This window comes from Hemibagrus wyckioides, linkage group LG01 (genome assembly GCF_019097595.1).
Source record: "Hemibagrus wyckioides isolate EC202008001 linkage group LG01, SWU_Hwy_1.0, whole genome shotgun sequence".
NCBI classification, from domain to species: Eukaryota; Metazoa; Chordata; class Actinopteri; order Siluriformes; family Bagridae; genus Hemibagrus; species Hemibagrus wyckioides.
Window position 1 is genome coordinate 15,433,040 of NC_080710.1, and position 22,713 is coordinate 15,455,752.

The window sequence follows — 22,713 nt, forward strand, 5'->3', positions numbered from 1 at the left end:
ACTTGCCATTTAAACACTTGCTTGTTATTATTATTATTATTATTATTATTATTATTATTATTACTACTACTACTACTACTACTACTACTACTAACAGTGTAAATAATAATAATAATAATAATAATAATAATAATAATAATAATAATACAGGGCTATTTTTATGCAAATCCCATCAAAGTTTACTAGGAAATGACTCGAATCTTGACAAGGTTGATGGTTCTATATGAACTATTGTAGTCTTCCTCCCTTGTAAAGGCAGGATTATATACAACATATACTACAAGAATAAACGTCTTTACGGTTCAAATAAATAAAGGAAAGGAAGAATATGCAATAACAGCAATAACAACAAAAAAAAGCCCAAGAAGTCAGTGTTGAAGGTGGCAGGTTTTAAATTGTCACGAAAGGAATGAATGAAGTTACTTTCAAGAAAATGTTCCACTTCATTTGTCTAGTGTATTTTCCAACACGATCTACATATGTACAGTAGTCCTACACATTTTGCTGTATTTCCACTTGAGGGTCTTTATCTTGCTTTCTGTCTATTTACATATGCTGGTCCTGTATCTAACCAGCGTGTAGGAAAGACCCCATCACAGCAATTGCTCACATTTCGCCCCCTCTCTCCAAGCTTCATGTGTTCCACATACAAAATGGTGCCTTATCTGATCTGTTTTGTCGTTGTTGTTTAAATGTGCATATAGCTTATCATACTTGTGGGGGTGTGGTCATTGTTCTCGATTAATCTATTCTCACGAAACAGCATTGTGAATAAAGGAAAGCTTTTGGTATGAATTTCTGCAATTGAATCATGGTAAGGATGGATGTTCTGTAAAGCAAAGACTATAATAATAATAATGAGTGTACCAATAATAATAATAATAATAATAATAATAATAATGATGATGATGATGATGATGATAATGAGTGTTGTTTAATGAGTTATGAATATTTATTTATTTAAACATTTTACATATTCATAGCAAATCATTGTGTGTATCCTGTAAGTAATGATTTCTCAGTAGTTATTTAACATCATTATCAGTACCTAATTAAATTTTGTAATATGTGTACTTTATATTAAAGTGTTTACCTGTTTTGTCCTAATAACTACTGTTTCTGGAAATGTACAGTCAGCTCCAGAATTTGTAAGGACAAGCAAAATTTTTTATATTTTTATTATTTTTATTATTTTATATATGTATATTTCAAAGTATTACTATATATATATATATATATATATATATATATATATATGTATATATATTTATATTGTTATATTTTATATGTGATATATAATATGATAAATATATATGTATACATATATATATATATATATATATATATATATATATATATATATATATATATATGTATATATATATATATATACATACATATATATATATGATCTCAGGCGTCATCGGGCATTAAGGCAGGATGCACCCTGGACACCCTGGACAGACTGCCAACCCATCGCAGGGCACACACATTCTTATTCACTCACGCAATCACACACTATGGGCTATATTTATATATATATATATACATATATATATATATATATATATATATATATATATATATATATATATATATATATATATACATATTTCAAACACATCTGCAGGGCACAATTATTGCCACCAGCACTGAGCCTTATTCTGTAATTCCTGCTAAGAAAAAAAAAAAACAACAGACTGAGAGAACACCTCAATACAGTATCTCACCAGATCCTCCAGAGTCCTTGGTCATCTCTCTCATCTATGCAGCTCACCCCACAGGCTGTGAATAGGGTCTTGTCAAAAGCTTGATTTTGTGATGATTTAACTATTTGTGTCCACTTTGATATATGTTTTGGATCACTGTCCTGTTGGAACAGAAATTTAGCCACTGCAATAAAAGGTCTGTACATTATAACACTAAATTAAGCATTGAAAAGATGATAATGTTGCCAGTGACTGGCAGTAAGTGTTACATTTAAGCACATTTATTAGCTACGGGTTAATTTCTGATATGTGATCCACAACACTTAACAGTGTGGATTAAGATCTTTTCTGTATAAGTAGACAATTGTTTGATTCATTTTTATTTTTAATTTTTATTTTTAATTAGTCTATCTAAATATCCACTTTATACACTTTAATTAAATTTTCTTTTAATAACCAGTGCTATGGATTAATGACTATGAATTAAAACTTGTATAAAAGCTGTATAATTATGAGGTATGTGTATATGAATGTTGTATGGTCATATTTAAATTCATTAAAAATAGTGGCAATTTCTTCAGCGACAACACATGCTTTGTTGTTTTATGTTGTTCAAACAAATTCGCTGTACATCTGAATAAAAGATTCGGAAAACGAATGTAATATTTGGATCTGGGTAAAATCAGCTTCATCTTCTTTAGAGTAGTATGGAAATAATTGAGAACAGTTAATTATAATACATGTGTAAGCAGCACCCAGTGGAAAACTATTCTGCATATGCAGCAGCAGAAAAAGATATTCTTCTTTCAGGTCCATTCACAATGATGGGAGAAAAGGCTAGAATAACAAACAAGTAAAACAGAGGTGAGAGGGGGGATTGAGTCATCCAGAGCATCATTATGCTCATCAAAACAACCACTGCCCCCATATGCCACATTTCTCCATCGCAGACTGTTTCACTAAACGCTGCCTGGCCTTCCAGGAAGTGGTGCTGAATTTAACATGCTGAGCTGAACATGCTGAGCTGAACATGCTGCGCTGAACATGCTGACTTCATATCTGATAACTGCACTCAATTAGAGGTGCAAAATTCCACCTGCAATATAAATTCTACACTGTTAATGCATACTAGAAGTACTAGAAGATAAATTTCACAATATGCTTAAAGTCTATAAAGTACTTACACTTTACTGAAATACCTTAATAAGCATCAGAACACTGTATTCATTGTAGTCAAACTGTAGGCTTGGTGATCGTTTTTGTATGTGCTGTATTCTTTATCATACCTTGCTTAGTAGCTTAACACTTGATTACTGATCTCCTAGCACTAACATGCATTACTTTACACTACTGACTTATTTACTTAGTTAGAAGCCTTAACATACATGCCAGAAAATATGTCAAAAGTTATTGTTGTTTTTTCTTTTTTACTTTTTTGTTTACCACCAACTTTATTTTTCCACTTCATTGCATGTCAATCATGACATACTTTCAGAAATGAAAATCGAGAAAAAAAGAACTGGGAGAATCCGTGGGTAAGTAGAATTGCCTTTGTTTGCTTCTCTCAACTCTTTCTCTCTCTCTCTTTCTTTCTCTCTCTCTCTCTCTCTGCCACTTTCCGTTGTGCGTCACTCAGACTACATTTGAACAAATTATGTCTTGAAGTCATGTGACATATGAAGAGGAATTACCTTCAGTGAAACACCCACCCACCTACACAGTAATATACATACTCAGCCCCAAAACAGAGATTCAGTCTGAGAAAGAGAGAGCATACCAGCAAGTAGTGGAACATAAGTAACAACAATCAACGTTACAGCTTGAGGAGAGAAATGGCACAAGACTATATCAAAATGCAAGCTCTGTTTCTTCTAGCAACAGCCATGGTTATCTCATGTGAGTCACTTTGTTTACTCTTTTAACCGTGGTGTCTTAAATAATGTCCTTTTTTGTGATCATTAACTGAATAATTGTGGACTGCTCTAGTGCTTTTGTAAATACCTTCTCATTTGGTCAGTTTATTACAAAGATACATGTTCTAGCAGAGATTTACAGTAGTGGACTTTCTCATATTAATCAGTGTGTGTGTGTGTGTGTCCCAGGTCACAACAGTTTGGGAGCCTCTGAGGTGTTTGTGGCCAGAGGCTCAGTTGCAGTGTTACCTTGTGTAATGTCTTCTTCAACTAAACACTCTCCTGCTGTCATCTGGAAAAGAACTGTTGATGGGTAAGAATTCTTGCCTTCATCCATATAATCCACTCTACATTTAATCACATCAATTCTTTACTGAAGACACCTAGGCATCAAAGTGCTAGATCATTTACTTGAACAAGTCATGTAAATGTAAAAACTCACTTCCTGTCTTGCTTCTTCAGTGAAGAGAGGACGGTGTGGCGCAGGGACAAGAGCGGGCTCGAGTTTCGAGCTGTGGGACAGGCTCCAAAAGCTTACTGTCCCCATCCAAACTTTGGAAGTTCAGATTTCAGTCTTCATATCCAAGAGACAAGAGAGGAAGATGCAGGAATGTATCGCTGTGAGGTGGAAGGACAGTACCCCAAGATCATCATGCTCCATGTCATCAGTGGTAATATATCTGCAACACACATAACCTTACATATTAAGATTTTGTAAGAATGCTCCTTTCTATTGTTCAGTAACTGCAACATAACATAGTCTCTATATAATGACACTAAAGTGTTTTAAACCTAGAAGCATTACATTTCAGTCATGATAATATTATATAACAATAAACAAATATTAAGATATTTGTCATAAACTGTTTGGTTACTTCATTTAACACTGATAAATGCCAAAGGGTTTGGAGAAAATGGGCCCTGAGGAGAGATTTTTCAGGAGGAGGAGCATTACGCAGGCTTTCAGTAAATCAGGCGTTCAATTCACAGTAATAAGGAAGTCTTGTTATTTGTTTCATTTCTCTGCAGTGTCCTTTACTCCTGCTGTGGTATATGAGGGTGGTTGGGTGACACTGACCTGCAGTATCACTCCAGATACATCGGACAAGACAACAAAATGGGAACTTAATGGCTCACCAATTACCAGCCGTAGCAGCAAGCAGACATACACGATCAATAAAGTGTCTCAGAAGGATGCAGGAACTTGGAGCTGCTTGATTGGAAACAAACAAACAGAAGCAAACATATCCACATCGGTGGAAGTCAGAGGTGCAGATTTCTTTTTCACATTTGTTATACACATTTATAGGAATTGTAATAATTAGATTGCTCATATAACTACTTAGTATATAACTTTCTCATATCTACACAACAATCCTATTAACTTCACTGCAGTTACTGAATAAACTGAATATTACTCAGTATTATTGTTTCAAATAAAATATCTGAATAAACAGCATGAAAATAGTGTTTAAAGTGGTTAATATTTTATAAGTTTATAAAAATTTATAAAATTTAAAAGTTTATAAAATTTGGTCTGATTTGATCTGATTGTCTCTCTCAGGTATCCTGGTCCCTAAAGATAACTCAGAGGTAGTGTATGCACAGTTGGGATCCTCTGTCACCCTGCCCTGCATCTTCTCCAGTAAATTGTATTTCAGCAACTCTACTTGGAACAGAGTGTCCAAAACGTCTAATCTGCCAGACAAACTTCCTTCGTCTTTTAACGTTTCCTCCAATCCCAGTATTTCTCCGTGCTCCTCCATGTGGGTGGATAGATCAGCATACATTGAGAGTGTGCAGGATGGAGATGAAGGCACATATAGGTGTTCAGGAGCAGTGAGGGCAGACAACGACCTGTTAGTCAAGGTGGAGAGGAACATTCAGTTGGTCACTGCTCAAGGTAAGCGTATAAATCAGAATTTTAATCACTACATTCTTTCTTCAGCTTTAGAAAGAATAAAAATGAAGCCAGGTTTAAGAATAAGTATATGACCAAGACTGTGTAAATGTGTCTCTGCAGTTCTGAGCTCACACAAAAATGGGAAAACAACCCTGACCTGTCGCATTAGCAGCACCAGCCAAGTCACCAATTATGAGTGGATCCATGTGGAATATGGTGTGAGTGACACCCAGATATTCACCTCTGTCCAAAATTCTTCATCAAAGATGCTGAGCATACCAAAAGAGAAGCACTTAGGAGAATGGGTGTGCCGTTTCTATAATAAACAACAGCTTCTGGGAAATGTAACTTATCACCTGCAAATGATGAGTGAGTAGAGCTTCAAACTGTTTACTTCTGTAGAATTTAGTAACATGTGCATTCTAATATATTCTAGTAAGGAGCATACAAATATACTGAGATAAAAATGCATAAATAATATAGGTTTTATGTATCAGTGGAGTGACTGAAACTGTGTTGTGCATCTGTAGGTGGTTTGGAGGGAAAGCAACAATCTACAAGTGTCAACAAAGTAGCCTTGATTATAGGACTGTGCTTTATGGTCTTGTTGTTGGTCCTTATTTTGCTTCAGCTGTACAAAAATCATCGCAGGGTAAGTTCAGTTTGATTGTCCCCAGTAGGACATATGTATTTGACATACAATATGCTTCACAAAAATGTTTACAGTAGAAGTATTTGTAAAATAGTTCTTAAATCTTTCATTCTGTGTGTGCAGAGGAAAATGATCTTACAGTATCCAGCTATGGAGACGATCGTCCATCTCGCCGCTAATGAGCGAGAATTTAGAGAACGGGTCAACGCAAGAGAGAAAGTCCAGAATGGTGCATGTGGTAAAAATTTGAAATCAGAGCTTGTGTAAATATATCAAGATGTTTTGAGATTTGGTTGTTTGTAAGGACAAAGTCTAGACATGATTTCTACTCAGTGCTTTATATTTTTACTTCTGCTTTGATTTCCTTGTATATATATATATATATATATATATATATATATATATATATATATATATATATATATATATATATATATATATATATATATGTGTGTGTGTGTGTGTGTGTGTGTGTGTGAGTGTGTGCCTGTGTGTGTGTGTGTGTGTGAGAGAGAGAGAGAGAGAGAGACAGAGAGAGAGAGAGAGAGAGAGAGAGAGAGAGGGTGAGCGATGAAAAGAGAGACTGATACTTGCAGAAAATTGTAGCATAATTTTTTAATACAAATATTCTTTGTCATAATACTAAAAATAACTACACATTGTTTTATTGCTGATCCTAATGTATGACACTGTATAATATACTTCAATAAAGTACATGTATTATTATAATAATATACATATTTACAGATTCTTTTCCATTATTCCTTTTTACAGCACATGCCACATACATTGTAGTGTCTTTAAAAAAAATCTCCAACAAAGACACCACTGAGAAAATATATATTACTATATAACTATATTTCTGTTAAGATCAATGAGATATTCAGTGATAGATAACTGTGACTGCAAAGTCTCATATCACTGATGATTTGCTCTGCTTTATTCACACTGCATGACTCCAGACTCATGAATGTATACATTTTTACAGATTCACATAAATAGAGTTACATCAAATAACATGTGCCTTCTATAACCAAATGCAAAAAATAAAAAAAATAAATAAAAAACGAAAAAGTATTCCTTGACATAAAACCAACTGAATAGGAAAAACAGCTTGCGATGACTCTCAACCTGAGCTGATTTGAAGATAATTGCATAAAATTTGACAGTTATAACACATATGTTTAGAAGACTGGCCAAGCACTCTAACAGAGTTAGAACAAAACTGGGTGGAGGAAAATGAGTGGGTGGGGCACAAGAAGTAGGAGACAGTTAACGCAAATGGTGGGCATGTTATAAGAAAATATTCACATCACAGTCAAAACAAGAAACTGGCTATTTCTTTTTCCATCAAAATTTTGCTAGCAGTTCTTACATCATGTTCTTAAGAATCCAGCTTGAGTGCAGAGGTGCTTGGGTAAGACTACATGCAACTGTACACCCTTTGCTGCTAAATTACACTATAGGCACAATATTACTGCACATTACATGCATCTTTGTCAGGAAAGCATTCATCTCATGTCTGAGTGCTTTGTTAACTGGATACCAACATAAAATCGTAGTTACATAGTAGCTGCTATATACTGATATTACTGAAAATCCATTTGCCAAATGTATGAATGTTGTCAAAAGCTATAGTATTAGATATGGCAATTAAAGAGAAATCATTTGAATTATATTGGTTCAACTTAGTGAACCTTGTTTGATTAAATGATTTTAGTGTTCATTTAGTAAGGCTGGACATAGGGTACAGCACAGCCTATAAAAGGAAGCCGTGTAGTCTAATCTGAGCAGTTAAAAGGGTAAAATTTTGAGAAGAGATTATTGCCTGGAAATTCATTTATTTATTTTTGCCTCCACCGCTCCACCACTAATAATGCACACTCTGCGGCTTTTTGGTTACTTACGATAAAGAATTAACATCTGTCAAACCTGACAAAATATTTAGTTACTAGACAGTAAATAGAAAACATTGTACTTACAGTTCTGTTAGGAAGTTTGTGAACTCCAGACTTTTAAATTAACCCATACAATAAATCAATAAATAAATGTAGAAGCTATAAGGGATTTGCACAATCTTCATCTAACTTTAAGACTTTATGTGCAGAAATACAGAAGATTGTAAAAGATTCACAATTTTTAATGGACACTGTAACTGTAACTATACACATAAGAAACTACTATATACAATGGCTACTGCAGTGGGCTTTACTACATTCTGCCCCGAGGTAGCTATATCTTACTACACACTGTGCTGCAGGTAACCCATTCTAGCTGTTTCTCTCATTGCAAGAAGAAAATGTTTGTGGCATTAAACCTCACTGTAATCTGCTTCGCTATGCCTTGGTGTTTTCCGGAGCTCTGTCATAGTTAGGGTCTGTTCAAACCAGTCTGATTTTTCATCATCAAGATCAGTGAACTCCAGCACATCCTCATCATCGAAGCACCAGCCTGGCCAGTCCACAGTTACACCCAGTGGCGTGACAGGTCTAATGGGAAATGATGGGAATGTCATTGAGATTTTTTCAAAATTTAAAAACACATTTAATAACTGGCTATAGAGTATTGGGTTTTCATTCAGTGCTTATGTTGATAGCGTAGTGTACAGTAAAGCACAAATACTTTTGATCATATATTGAAAGTAGTGCATGGCTCTTTGACTGAATATGAAGTGATTTTTCTTTTTGCTATTATTATTGCTTGGTACCTTTAACAACAACCAAAGAATGGACATTTAATCGAGAACAAAAAGGTGGTCTCAAATCATTACTACAGAAAATGCTGGATAAATGAAGAGTAGAGTAGTTTCAGCTGACTCAGATTGAAGTTTATACTGTGTAGGCAGAAGCACGCAGTAAGATCAAGACACAGACATAAAACACAGAATGAAACTACTGTCTTTTTTCATTCTAAAATCTTACGTTTTACAGTCATTTCTTTCTTGTGGAACAAACAACATCCAAAAAACAGAGAATTTCATATTTTAGTAATAATTCCATTGGGTGAATTTGAATTTGATTGGAAAACTAGACAAATCTACATAGACATACATAACCACCTAGAAAAAAAAATATGCACAGCCAAAGAGAAAAAATCGATCTGAAATCAAGGTCAGTATTACACTGAATCGATCTGAAATCAAATAAAATCGATCTGAAATCAAGGTCAGTACTTACACTGACCTACAATTGATGTCTAATTCGTTTCTGTCATTTAGATACAGACAACAAAACATTTAAAAAGTACCTGTTTTTCCTCTCATTGCCACTGCTGTTCACTCTGGTTTCCGTCCCTGTATGAGGGTCAAACCATCTTGCTCTGAATGTCCCTTGCTCCTCTGCTTCTGCTTCTTTCTCTGTTTCTCTTGGTGAGGGTGATGGAGTGGTGCGATCATTGTGGGAACTCTGAAGAGAAGACTTTTCTAAATGCTTCCCCTCTCTTTTTGCTATTCCACGCTCCTTCTCTCGCTCATTAGCCCTATTCAGCAGGCCCTGCAGAGGGGAGGACTGTAGCTCATGTAAGGAATCATTCCTCTGCGCTTTCATTTTGGGTATTTTTTGAGAGTTCTGATTATGTGTCTCTGTTGGCAGTTCAGACTCAGACTCTGATGACCTCTCATAAGGAACATTCCAGAACACACCTCGGTTCTGCTTTACAGAGGCCATCTTAAGCACAAGGTGGTCCTGGGTTTTGATAGATGTATTAGATGGTCTCCGAACATTATGGATCTCTTCAGAATCTGAGACCGAGTTGGATGATCCCGCATCAGCTGACATTCTCCTGGGGCCCTGGAGGGGAACAGACGGCTGAGAATACATGGGACGTTTCCTTCGTAACCTTGGTGAATTTAATATTCTTGTGAATGTCCATGAATCTGAGAGTGACTCGTTTTCATCACCTGATTGGTGGGACCAAGAATCCTGTCGCAGATCTGGTTTCTGTGACTGCTGCTGTGGGACACTGATTGAAGACTCAAATTTACTCGGTAATAAAAATTGTCCACTGGATGACAACTGGTTTTCCCTTAATCCACCGACTAACAAATGATGTGGACCGGTGGACTTATTGCTTTCGTTGTGGAATAAGTCTTCTTGTGGAAAGGCAGTGGAATTTTTATGCGATTGCACTTTATGATTCCATGTTACCCGTCTTTCAATTGTAGGATTACTCAAAATATCACTGCTTTCACAATACCCGTTTTTACCTCTCTCTCTCCTTTCAGTTTCTTGTGTCATGTTGTGTTTATATTTTTTGTCTCCGTTTTTCATTTGTTTGCTTAGAAAATGTGAATGTACATGCTGGTTATGCAAATTCTCCTCTTCTTGCTCTAACTGTACAGTAGTAAACCTACGAGAACCAAAATGACTTTTGTACTCTAACTGTTCCTCTGTATCACTGATGTTCACCATACTGGCATGAAACAATTGATCTGACTCCTCTAGAATCTGATCACTGGGCTCCTCGGGTTTTCTTGTCTCCATTTTTCGTAAAGACTTCAAGGCTTCCTGTAAATCAAAAACAGTCAAATGAATTAAAGATCAAAATTAGATAGCTGGAATCTTATTAGGTGATTAGGTTGACTCAAACTATGATTCATTTTAGCAGCACAGGACTGCGTGAAAAGATGGAATTATTTAAGTTATTTTAAAAGCATGCAGCAAACTTCCCAAGAATCGAGGCTTGTGTGTTCTAGTTCAATGCCATACCTGGGCTTGGTGGATTGTAGTGGTCCATGCTGTACAGCTTTCTGGACTGGGAGTAGAAACACTGTACACACTGACAGGGCAACCGAGATCACTCACCTCCAGCAAGACAAAAGAGTCTGAGAGACAGAGACAGAGACAGAGACAGAGAGAGGTATTGTACATGCAAATGAAACAGGGACATGGACAAATAGTCAAAAATCTGATAAAACAGACATCTAAATCATAGCTAATGAATATTGCTACTACTACAACTACAGTGAACTTGATTTAATAAAGTTGACATAAAGAAAGTTTTACTAATGTCACAAGGTGCAGTTTTTGTGCTAACACTACAAATTCTGACAAAATATGGCAATTACATTTTCAAGTTTTCACTACTCAGTGAGTCTGATTTGTATAGATTACAGTGAATGTGATCGGTTAGATAATCAAACATTTTCCCCATGAATAGATGATTTCACTTGATAATTTAACCTGCAAAAATATGTAAATTACTGGCAAACCCTTCTGCACCACTTTCAGACAAACCTATCTGGGTTTTGTGAAATGCTCAGAGACAGCACATTCGAAACACATGGCAATGAATGAAAAACTTCTGTTGATGCTGGTACAATAATCAGTTGAACCCATATATGGAACCTAGTTCAAAGCACAATAATATATATCTATATACGTGTATATATATATGCCTGTGCCTATCTCAGGCGTCATCGGGCATCAAGGCAGGATACACCCTGGACAGACTGCCAACCCACCGCAGGGCACACATATTCTTATTCACTCACGCAATCACACACTACGGGCTATATTTTTATATATATATATATATATATATATATATATATATATATATATATATATATATATATATATATATATACACAATATTGCCAAAAGTATTCGCTCACCCATCCAAATAATCAGAATCAGGTGTTCCAATCACTTCCATGGCCACAGGTGTATAAAATCAAGCACCTAGGCATGCAGACTGTTTTTACAAACATTTGTGAAAGAATGGGTCGCTCTCAGGAGCTCAGTGAATTCCAGCGTGGAACTGTGATAGGATGCCACCTGTGCAACAAATCCAGTCGTGAAATTTCCTCGCTCCTAAATATTCCACAGTCAACTGTCAGCTGTATTATAAGAATGTGGAAGTGTTTGGGAACGACAGCAACTCAGCCACGAAGTGGTAGGCCACGTAAACTGACGGAGCGGGGTCAGCGGATGCTGAGGCGCATAGTGCGAAGAGGTCGCCAACTTTCTGCAGAGTCAATCGCTACAGACCTCCAAACTTCATGTGGCCTTCAGATTAGCTCAAGAACAGTGCGCAGAGAGCTTCATGGAATGGGTTTCCATGGCCGAGCAGCTGCATCCAAGCCATACATCACCAAGTGCAATGCAAAGCGTCGGATGCAGTGGTGTAAAGCACGCCGCCACTGGACTCTAGAGCAGTGGAGACGCGTTCTCTGGAGTGACGAATCTCGCTTCTCCATCTGGCAATCTGATGGACGAGTCTGGGTTTGGCGGTTGCCAGGACAATGGTACTTGTCTGACTGCATTGTGCCAAGTGTAAAGTTTGGTGGAGGGGGATTATGGTGTGGGGTAGTTTTTCAGGAGCTGGGCTTGGCCCCTTAGTTCCAGTGAAAGGAACTCTGAATGCTTCAGCATACCAAGACATTTTGGACAATTCCATGCTCCCAACTTTGTGGGAACAGTTTGGAGCTGGCCCCTTCCTCTTCCAACATGACTGTGCACCAGTGCACAAAGCAAGGTCCATAAAGACATGGATGACAGAGTCTGGTGTGGATGAACTTGACTGGCCTGCACAGAGTCCTGACCTCAACCCGATAGAACACCTTTGGGATGAATTAGAGCGGAGACTGAGAGCCAGGCCTTCTCGTCCAACATCGGTGTGTGACCTCACAAATGCGCTTCTGGAAGAATGGTCAAAAATTCCCATAAACACACTCCTAAACCTTGTGGACAGCCTTCCCAGAAGAGTTGAAGCTGTTATAGCTGCAAAGGGTGGACCGACGTCATATTGAACCCTATGGATTAGGAATGGGATGTCACTTAAGTTCATATGCGAGTCAAGGCAGGTGAGCGAATACTTTTGGCAATATAGTGTATATATATATATATATATATTATTAAGCTTACACAAGCTTATACTCTCACCAGCCTCTTTAATTAAAAGAAATACAGGTCAAATCTTCAGGTAATGTTCACATAAAACAACAGAATGGGGGGAAAATGTGATCTCAGTGGTTCTTGGCTGATCTGTGATTTTTCACACAAAGAATTCACTACAGTTGGTTTGAATGGTGGTGAAAAATAAATATCAGTGAATATCAGCAGTTGTGCAGTTGTAAATGCCCTGTGGATGATAGAGGTAGTGATGCCAGACTGGGTCGAATTGACAAGAAGATTATAGTAAGATTATGGTACCCTAAATAGAACACATAACATGTTGAATTATCTTGAAGTAGATGATCTACAAACAGCAGATGATCACACCGGGTTCCGAGAACAAGATTCAAGACTTTTTCCTGATTCTGATGTTTAATGTGAATACCAACCGAATCTCTTGACCTGTATCTGCAGGATTTTTGTTTTTACATTGCACTGCTGCCACATCACTGGCTGATTGGATAATTGCACAAATGTACAGGGGTGTAGCTATTTCTATTAAATTGGGTAACGCGTGAAAAATTGCATAAAGCACTAACTGTACAGTTACATATAGTAGCCATTGGTACTACATAAAAACCAACTCAAATTTCTCTGAGGTTATGGCTATGAACAAAATGTCATATGGCAGATGTAACAGATATTACACTGTTTTAAAGAAAGCACTAATAGTGACAGCATTGTTAGTTGTATTTAAACTCAATGCGAGTGTGCACTGACTCATGATACAGTGTGCATGGCAGATCACTGCTTTCACTTTGATTCAAGTTAAACACAAGAAGAGTTTCCAATCATAAGATCCTAAGATATGCAGAAATAAAAGCTATGCCCATTTTTTTCTGATGTGTAAGATTTGCATTTCTAAATGCTGGAATTTACCTAAAGCTGGAATAAATTTCCTGCTCATTAATGTGAGCCTACACACATGGAAATTGTGAGAAAAATCTGAAGACACTTGATCATTGTAATACATGGCAGAAATTCTCTAAAGTAGGTTTCAATAATTATTACACGCATGGTTATATTGTTTGTGTAATAAAAAGTGCTAAGAGGATTTTCATTAAATCCTGTTCTTTAACTCAATACAAAGTAAAAGACCCTGCCAATGTGCCAAGGTAATTTATTTTACATTTAATTGGTTTGTTTTAATATTACCAAAATATTTTGATTGAAAACAAACAAAAGTTTTGTTTTTCATTTATAAAATTGGTTTTATGCATTCAGGCATTTCTATGCAGATTACACTGGATGTGGCATCAACTGATTCATATAACTTCACTTGGCTTTGGTGTTCTCTGTTTTGTGAACGCACCATATACTGGCCTACTTCTCTACCATGACACGGTCTTAAGACATGAACAGATCTTGACGTTAGAATATGGGGGACAAACTGACATGTTAACTCTTTTTAGCTTTCAATTAGTGATAATTAAAACTCTACATTAGAACACGGGACACATTTTAAGAGACCTATGAACATTTCTGAACAAAGTTTCATTCATAGTGAATAACGACATGTAAATGCCTGATTTGTGCTTTATTGAACGAATAATACGACCGTAATTATCATCTAATAGGTGCTCCTTAAGATAACGTGTTACCTAATCTATTTTTTAATCTAATTTATGTCTGACTTTGATATTTCAGCTTCAGTTACAGATTAGGGTTAAAAATTAGAATTGAGGTTATTAAAGGAGACATTCGAAAGCTTGAGTTGTGATAACACCAGTACTTGTTAACTGGTTTAATCTGTAGCTTGAAAATAAGGTGGTGGTTTCAGCAGAAAAGAATATAAGAGGTTATAAAACTCACAGCCATCCTTGAGTTCTGCACAGTGTATTCTCTCCAGAGACAGTGGGGGGCGCACAACCTTCTGCTTCTCTGATTTCTTCTGGGTTTTCGTCAGCAGTAGCACATCAGTAAACAACAGCACCACCACCTCCAGCTACAAGGTGTCATAACACAAGAATAAATGCTACTACTTTGTATGTGTGTAAACCTCAGATTCCATGCTATTTCTATTCTTGCATCTAAAACAATGTAATACAATATGATATGTTTTCTATTGTTAAGGCAATAAGTCAATACTGTATGTTGCCAGCCAGTGTATCTGCTATGATAGGAAAGAATACAGGTTACAAATATGAATAATCTTTTACACACTAGAAATTATAATCAATATAATTACATATTATAATCATAACAGGATATATTATAATCCTAACTATAAATTGTTGATTGCAATGATTGTTGCCTTAATTGTTCTCACTTGTTAGCTTTAAGCACTGCTACTCCTTTGTGTCAAATTTCATTAGGTTTCTCACCTTACTGTCCTTTCTTCCTCTAACCTTCAGGGTCTCTCCCATTATAAGTTTGCGTATCACTTTGGGTCCCGTGCCCTGTATAGGCGTAGTTAAATCGAAGCGGCAGAACTCCCGCATGTGCTGAGACAAGTAAACACTCAGTCAGTGAACCTTTCCAGCAAATAATAATGATGGTCACTAATTATCCCCTTACCTTTTCAATTTCTTCACTCATCCCGTGTAATTCATATCCCTCTATCTTTTGGGACAGATCAAGGAGTGCCAGCTCATCATCCTTAAGGAGCAAGTAGTCATTGATGCTGTCCAGAAACTGACCGACACTGTTTATCTAAAGGAGATATACATGCATATACACACTGCTATTCAAAATTTATCTTTTTAACAATTTTTATACCATGAAATCTGATTGGTCAGAAGGTGACATCTGTATTATAAATTAATAAGTTATGCACAGGGACATGACTGGTGGACACACTTTATTTTATCTAAACATAATTTTGTTGATCATACATAGATTATTTTCCTATAACAGCAGCAGATATAAAACTATAGATTATAAGATTGTAAGTTATAGAAGCTGTTCTATAACTTACTTTATACAGTTCAAGAAACTATATCATTATAAATAGAATATCTAAATAAGGAGCAGATCATTCAATTCATAAATATTTTTGACTTTTTATATTATTGCAGAAAACATCTAGACCTAGTATTAGATCACTCTATTTAGGCAGTCTTTAGGCAGGCTCATATATTTCATTATTTAGTGACTACTGTGTATGTTACGTCCAAAATGTCCTGTTATTTACAGTTGTATAAGACTGTTGTAGTTCTCCATTCAGATATCTCACCATGCGGTTAAGTGCTTGCTGTGTATATGGGTCCTGTGTAGCCTTCAGGATAGCCTTTAAAAGCAGGGGGTATTTTGTGATCCTCTGGTGGGGCTTTGCCTGCATGTCACCCAGCCGCATTCGCCCACATTGGGGATGAGTCTCCACCCACTGCATGAGGAAACAACAAAGAATAAGAAAATAACATGCATATTTTCTTTTACAGTGTTTGAAAAGAAGTGAGTCGTTTTAATAAACTATACATTAAAGTGTCTCTTTATTGTATTTACAGAATGTCATATTGTAGGATGAATGGCACAATAACATGTACAAGCAATGACATCAGTACATAAAATTATTCAAAATGTGTAACTATGATAAGTTTTATATAGTTTTATTATTTTATATATCATTTTAGTCAGGTTTCTGTGGCAGTAATATGGAACACTTAAAGCATAATATGACTGTCGTACAATTAGAAAAGTGCTAAATTGTGGGTTTGTTTCCAGCTGTCTGCGTGTGAACTCCAGATTTCTCTCCTCCTCCCAACAATAATCCAAATACGCAGAGAAACGATCTGCAAACTATGAGAACAATGAAGGGTTAGCATGCAGAGCAGGGTAGAGAAATTATTTAGTAATTACTGGTGCAGAGGAATGTGCAATGCATGTTAAATACCTGCAAACATCCTGGCTCAAGCTTTAAAGGGTCAAAAGGTTGGCCAGTCAATCTGACATTCTGCAACATAGGGTACATCACTTCCCACCAGAAGTGCCTATGGGCATCAAGGATGGAGGGTATGTTAGAAAAGAGCTGGGCAGAGGTAACCTGCAAGACAGGAAGAGAGATATAATTAAGTGAGGGCTATGAGCTTAAACTGGGCTGCTTCTAAACACCTACACAAAACCACACTCAGATTAATGCAGTTTTTCCTGCTTGTCAGCAGAAACATTTACTACTTATGTTTCCATAGTGCAACTCTCGTACATATTCAAACAGGAACTGAATGTTCCATTAAAAATGAACAAAAGAAAATGTATTACAAATAAATGTTGTGAAAATCAACACAAAGATGACCCAATTAAACCAAAAGTTGGTATGAGCTTTTTCAGTCTATTGATAATAAGTTTATTATGCGCAGATAAAAAGACACAAGTGCAAACCTCATGGAGGAATCCGTGTCGATGAACATGCTCCAGTGCAGCAAGAACAAGCTGTAAAATGTGAGCATGTCTGATTAAACTGTGTTTATACTTAAACTCCAGTAGAAATGCAGAATAATACAAACAATGCAATTAATTTAATCACCAAATTCAATTATAGAAGCAAGATCTGAGAATTTTACTGAAGAATATTTCAATATAGAAAATAATATGTGAAATAAAACAATGCACATTAAACTAAGAAATTATTCTGACTTCAGTCAAATCTCATGATAAAAGTTCTTCTTAACTATAGACTCGCTGCAGTCTTACATCAGTGACAATGGTGAGTTTGTTAATGTAGATGAATTCAGTATGTAGAAGTTCCCACAGCGCCTCCTGCTGGTGTCTCTGCGTCTTTTCCATTGTCTATAAAGAAAATAATTTCAATTAAATACGAATGTTTTATTTTTTAAAAATATGCTAAATATTTTATTCCATTTCTCAAAGCAAAGCTCTTTTTCCAGTTCTCTTTCCCTCACTTTTCCATCCAAGCCTACACACTCTGCTCTTTCCCTCCACAAACTCCCACTTTCAATTACATGCCTCACTCTCCTTTCAGCCTCTGTATCACGTCTTCTTCCCCTCACCTTGTGAGAGTGTACTATATCGGTCCAGCTCTTCTCAAAGACTTCAGCTTTGTCTCCTTCCCTGGACCACCAATTGAGCTTATCAGGCACAGGGAACGACTGCAGAGTCTGTTTCAACATCTCCATTAGTGTCTGGCCTCCACCAGCACTGCCTTTCTCCTGAGAGAGACAATCAGAAAGTAGACATGAAAAGGTGAAATTTAAAAATGCAGCCAGTGTGAACTACATATAGTCAAATATGTTATTCATTCATCTTCAATAAGCATTTTATCTTATTTAAGGTTGTGGTGAATCCACATTATTGTATTATTGTATTACAATATGTTGTATTATTAGTTTTATTAGTTATAAGCTGGAAAGCTGAAACTGCTAATTAACTGCATTCAAAAACCAAAAAAAACTCCAGCTTTTATTATATCAACATAAAGTAATATTGTAAGTTTCAAAAAAAGGTTTGTACCTCCTGTATGGGAGTCTTATCAGGGCGCTCACTGAACAGATCCTGAATCTGAGGTCCTCTAGATTTCTGAAACCCCTTACCCAATGTTGCAACTGGTCGCACCTTCAGTTTCTTTTTCTGTGAATATCACAATCATATAGTTGTTATTTGTAGAATTATATACAGAAAATATATAAAGTAGCCCATAAAAAATTAAACCACTTAGATTTCCCAACCACATCCCAGGTACACAATATGGAGACTGTCCCAGGAACACTATCTGGAGACTATTCCAGAAACACTATGCAGAGATTGCCCCATGAACATTATTTGGAGCCTAAGAACAGTGTTGAGAGCTTATTCAAGAAATACTATTTGGGGCCTGCTACAAGAACACTGGGCAAAAGACACAAGACTATCACAGGACATCAGGTGAAATTCATGAATGTGACTGAAAAATGAAAGCATGTTCTCTGCTATAGTACCAAAATATTGTATAGTAAATTAATTACGCAGATCAAGTCCAAGCTTATTATTCAGTTTTTCATTTTATTCATGTGTTTAGAATGAAAGAAGTTATGGAGTTGTCGTATTTTAATAATAAAAGCTCCTGAGAAGGGCTGATCTTCAGTAGTACAGGATTTTGTGTATATATAAACAATATATTAAATAATCAATCTCTTCAATCTCAGTAAGATTTTTTTTGAACTCTTATCACTATAAATAATAATACTTTCAGAAATTAGTACTGCTGAGATTGGAGAGTGACTGTCTTAAGTGTCGAAGCCACCAGATGGCGCTGTTGTTTCAATTTGCAGAAAACTGACCTGAACTCAGTGATGGTGAGTTTGCTCTACTGTGTGACTTACCCAAGCAACAAATGAACATAAACTGAACTTTTGAATACTCACTTGTTCCTAGGAAGTTGGTTAATGCTGACGGTGTGTGCTGACGGTGTGTGCTGACGGTGTGTTATTTTTTGTTACACACAAAATCGATGCACTACATGTTTAAACCTTCCAACCTTGATTAAAATGAGGTTTTGGTCTGCTCAGCTACCAAAAGCTGGTAAAGCTGGTAGACCACCAACTGATAAATTACTTTTTACCTTTAACCTTCCAATGCTTAATAGCTGTCAGAGATATGTTTGGCTGCTATACAAGTTTGTGTGCAGGAAAAGTACCTGATGACCCACACTGTGGAATTTATGTTTGTCTGCTGCCTTCTGGTGGCTGACAGATGCATCTGCAATTTGTCTCCCAAATCCATCCCCAGCATCACTTTCTTTATCTTTTTCCACATCCTTCAGTTTCTCCATCCCTCCATCCATCCTCTTGACCTTCAGATCATTTTCATCTGGGTGGTATGGCATCTCACCCTCTGTAGCTCATGATGCTTTCATTGTATCAAGGTGTATCTGAGAGAGTGTGTGTGTATGTGTGAGAAAGAGAGAGAGAGAGAGAGAGAGAGAGAGAGAGAGAGAGAGAGAGAAGGCATACATTTACAGTACAGTGAAGTCTTGCAATCTCAATAACATGAGCAGTAGTGAACCTATAAAGGAGGAACTAGTTACACCACATGTCTCACAAGATTTCAGCAAGACCGGAAACTGAACAGTAGGCAACACAAAAATATATTCTAATAGAGCAGCTTTGAGGCGTAAGTCTAATACCACTAAACAGACTAAAATAACAGTCTCTATAACACTCTTTTCACATAACACAATAAAATAATGAACTTGAACTGATCTACCCAGACAGAAAAGTGGTTTCCAAAATGATACATGCCATACATGATATATACTAGTTGTTGTATAAATGGTTAGTGCAATTTTAAAATCACACAGTTCAAAAAGAACCTACTGCAAAATTATGGTATGTTAATCATAATGTGAAAATACCAACTGATTCCCATGAACTTAAATGTGAACAAATTGTTCGTTAAAGTATAAATATATGATTCACTAACCACACACACATGCTTAAAGAGATGAGACACAACAACCCACCCACGACTGACATCACTACCTATCAAAACACCGGTTCTACTAAAGATCACTGAATAACTACATTTTCCAAGCAAAATATGGAAAGTCTCTGTACATACAGTATCTTCTTTAAATCCTCGTCATTCACATATCCGTACATTGCTGGAGGTTACAACCTATTAAAGCTATAGTCACATGAATATAAAGGAAATAGCAAACTGCTCACCTGCATTAACACTTCTAATAATAATTTCTCATCCAAACACACACACACACAAATGCAGTGTTCAAAACCCTCAATTTGAGATATTGACACTAAATTATAGCTGCATTAATCGTCCTCAGGTAGCCATCTTCATCTTTTTTCTCTCTGCTCCAGTATGGTTTCCACACTCTATTCTTATCCCTCCCTCTTTCTTTGTTGGTCCGTCACTCTTCAGAAGCACTTTCAAAAGTAACTGGTCTAACAAGAGAAGCAGGATTTTTCTGTATAGTCTTCCTCATTGCATTTAAGGAGTGTTCACCAAAGTATTTTCTTTTTCAAGTCTTCTATTCAAATCATGCCTGCTGTCTTAATTCATTAGAAAATATTCAGAGAAATGAAAGTGGTCATGGCAGTACATTAACATACTCAGTTTTCTGTTCGGATTCACTTGTATAAACGTTATTATCACAAAGCTACTTTACAAAACACCAGAAGTAAATGTAGATCCCTAATGAGCAAGCCAGAGGTTACAGTAGCGAGGAAAAATTCCCTAAGAGGACATGAAAAGAAAACATTAAGAGGAAGCAGACTCAAAAGGGAACCTGTCCTCTTCTGACACCCAATGTTTATAGTATGAATATAAATCAGTACATTATGCATTCACTGTCCAATTTATATTTGAATGCCTATACAACTACAAAAAAAAGAAAAAGAAAAAGCAGGTCAGGAGTTTCATCTTATGTTCACATCAAACATCAGCATGGTTGTTTGATAATAAACTGGCAAGTTTGAGTTTTTCAGAAACTGCTGATACGCTGGAAGTTTTGCCCAAAACGGTCTCGAGAGTCTCAGAAGAGATATCTTCATATGTGTTTTGGTGAAACTGTGCCAAGTTTAGCATCAAACTGTTGGTGTGCTAAAACCAGCCTCACTAAGAACCATACCATAGTCAAACCCATTGATATCACAGTTTCCCTGTTCTGATATATATGATAAACTCTTGACCTGTATCTGCATTGTTCTGGCACACGATCGGCTGAATGGATACTTGCATGGATGAGCGAGTACGCAGGTGTTCCTAATGAAGTCGAGGTAGTTATTATAAGTCGGGGCAGTTGAGGTAGTAAATACAGCATTATTGTAAATACTCCTAATAGTTGAGTTGCAGGATAAATTCAGTGTTTTCCGGGGGTGAGATGAACCACAGGAGCAAAAGGGCATTTCTCTCCAACACACACGCCCCCAAAGATGTATTTGAACTATATGCAACTAACGTGCAAACAGGAACAGATTTAAAAATGGGAAAAACTAATGCTTTAACTAGCAAATTATCAAACTTCAAAATATCAAGTTATTCATACTGTACACGTTTTATGCTAATTAACAATGATAGAATGGTAGAAGGAAGCAAGCAGAAGCAAAAAAAAAAAAAAATCATAAAAAGACTAATGTGCCCAATGTGGAATGCAGAGAGACAACATGCCAGGCAAAAACCTTAGATATGAAGAGTAAACACTGTACAAAGACTCCAGACTTTCTGAGCTTATAAGTTCTAATATCACAAATCAATTAACAACATCATATTACCTCAAATAGCCACCATAATACGTTCTTCAGCTCTAGGAAGATGCTGGCCTCCACATAGAATACAGCACAGTGAATACCAGGGAACACGAGCAGTTTCCCCCCAGTAAAGATCTGGGAAATAGATTTGCTACACTGAAGCTTCACTTTAGTGATTTAGCTTCTTCCTGGTTCCACAGTCATGAAAGTTCTGGAGGATGGCCAAGTTTACAGCTAATTATCATCTCTGCTGATCTGATTTGTCATAGCCTGGCCTTGTCTGGACTGGTATAGTGAAAGTGAGTGTGGTCTCATTCATGGAGGTGTAATGCTGACCCAACATTTCCTGAACTTGATTGTGCTATCTGTAAAGGAAAACCAAATATTTCCTGAGCTTGATTCTTGATTCTGAAGATTATGATCTCAGATTTAAGAATCCAGCAGTAGGTAATGCTGGGGTCCTGTTTAGTTACAGGGAATGTAAAGGGGGCTTTTTCTCA

The 22,713-nt window shown here is 36.5% G+C and overlaps 2 protein-coding genes across 4 annotated transcripts; one reads left to right on the forward strand and one right to left on the reverse strand.

Annotated features, from left to right (window-relative positions):
- The first annotated feature begins 3,453 nt into the window (after positions 1–3,453).
- LOC131357246 (obscurin-like) lies at positions 3,454–6,507 on the forward strand. Its single transcript, XM_058396149.1, has 8 exons — positions 3,454–3,605; positions 3,812–3,935; positions 4,085–4,293; positions 4,652–4,891; positions 5,187–5,525; positions 5,646–5,894; positions 6,056–6,177; positions 6,301–6,507. Exons 1-8 carry the CDS (start codon positions 3,542–3,544, stop codon positions 6,442–6,444), a joined length of 1,491 nt encoding a protein of 496 aa, XP_058252132.1. The 5' UTR covers positions 3,454–3,541; the 3' UTR covers positions 6,445–6,507.
- A 319-nt stretch (positions 6,508–6,826) lies between these two features.
- plekhg6 (pleckstrin homology domain containing, family G (with RhoGef domain) member 6) lies at positions 6,827–22,384 on the reverse strand. 3 transcript variants are annotated; one of them, XM_058399490.1, is made up of 15 exons: positions 20,672–20,933; positions 19,654–19,875; positions 18,480–18,596; positions 18,020–18,178; positions 17,703–17,798; positions 17,391–17,441; positions 16,906–17,055; positions 16,701–16,811; positions 16,249–16,398; positions 15,591–15,725; positions 15,398–15,517; positions 14,886–15,018; positions 10,884–10,999; positions 9,424–10,682; positions 6,827–8,666 (listed from the first exon to the last, which is right to left on the reverse strand). In XM_058399490.1, the coding sequence occupies exons 2-15, from the start codon at positions 19,828–19,830 to the stop codon at positions 8,489–8,491; spliced, it is 2,952 nt and encodes a 983-aa protein (XP_058255473.1). In that variant the 5' UTR covers positions 19,831–19,875; positions 20,672–20,933; the 3' UTR covers positions 6,827–8,488. The 3 variants fall into 3 exon arrangements, with proteins under 3 accessions (XP_058255473.1, XP_058255465.1, XP_058255458.1); XM_058399482.1 differs by lacking the exon at positions 20,672–20,933 and adding an exon at positions 22,238–22,384 and having other exon boundaries at positions 6,828–8,666; positions 19,642–19,875; XM_058399475.1 differs by having other exon boundaries at positions 6,828–8,666; positions 19,642–19,875; positions 20,672–20,924.
- Between the last annotated feature and the right edge of the window lie 329 nt (positions 22,385–22,713).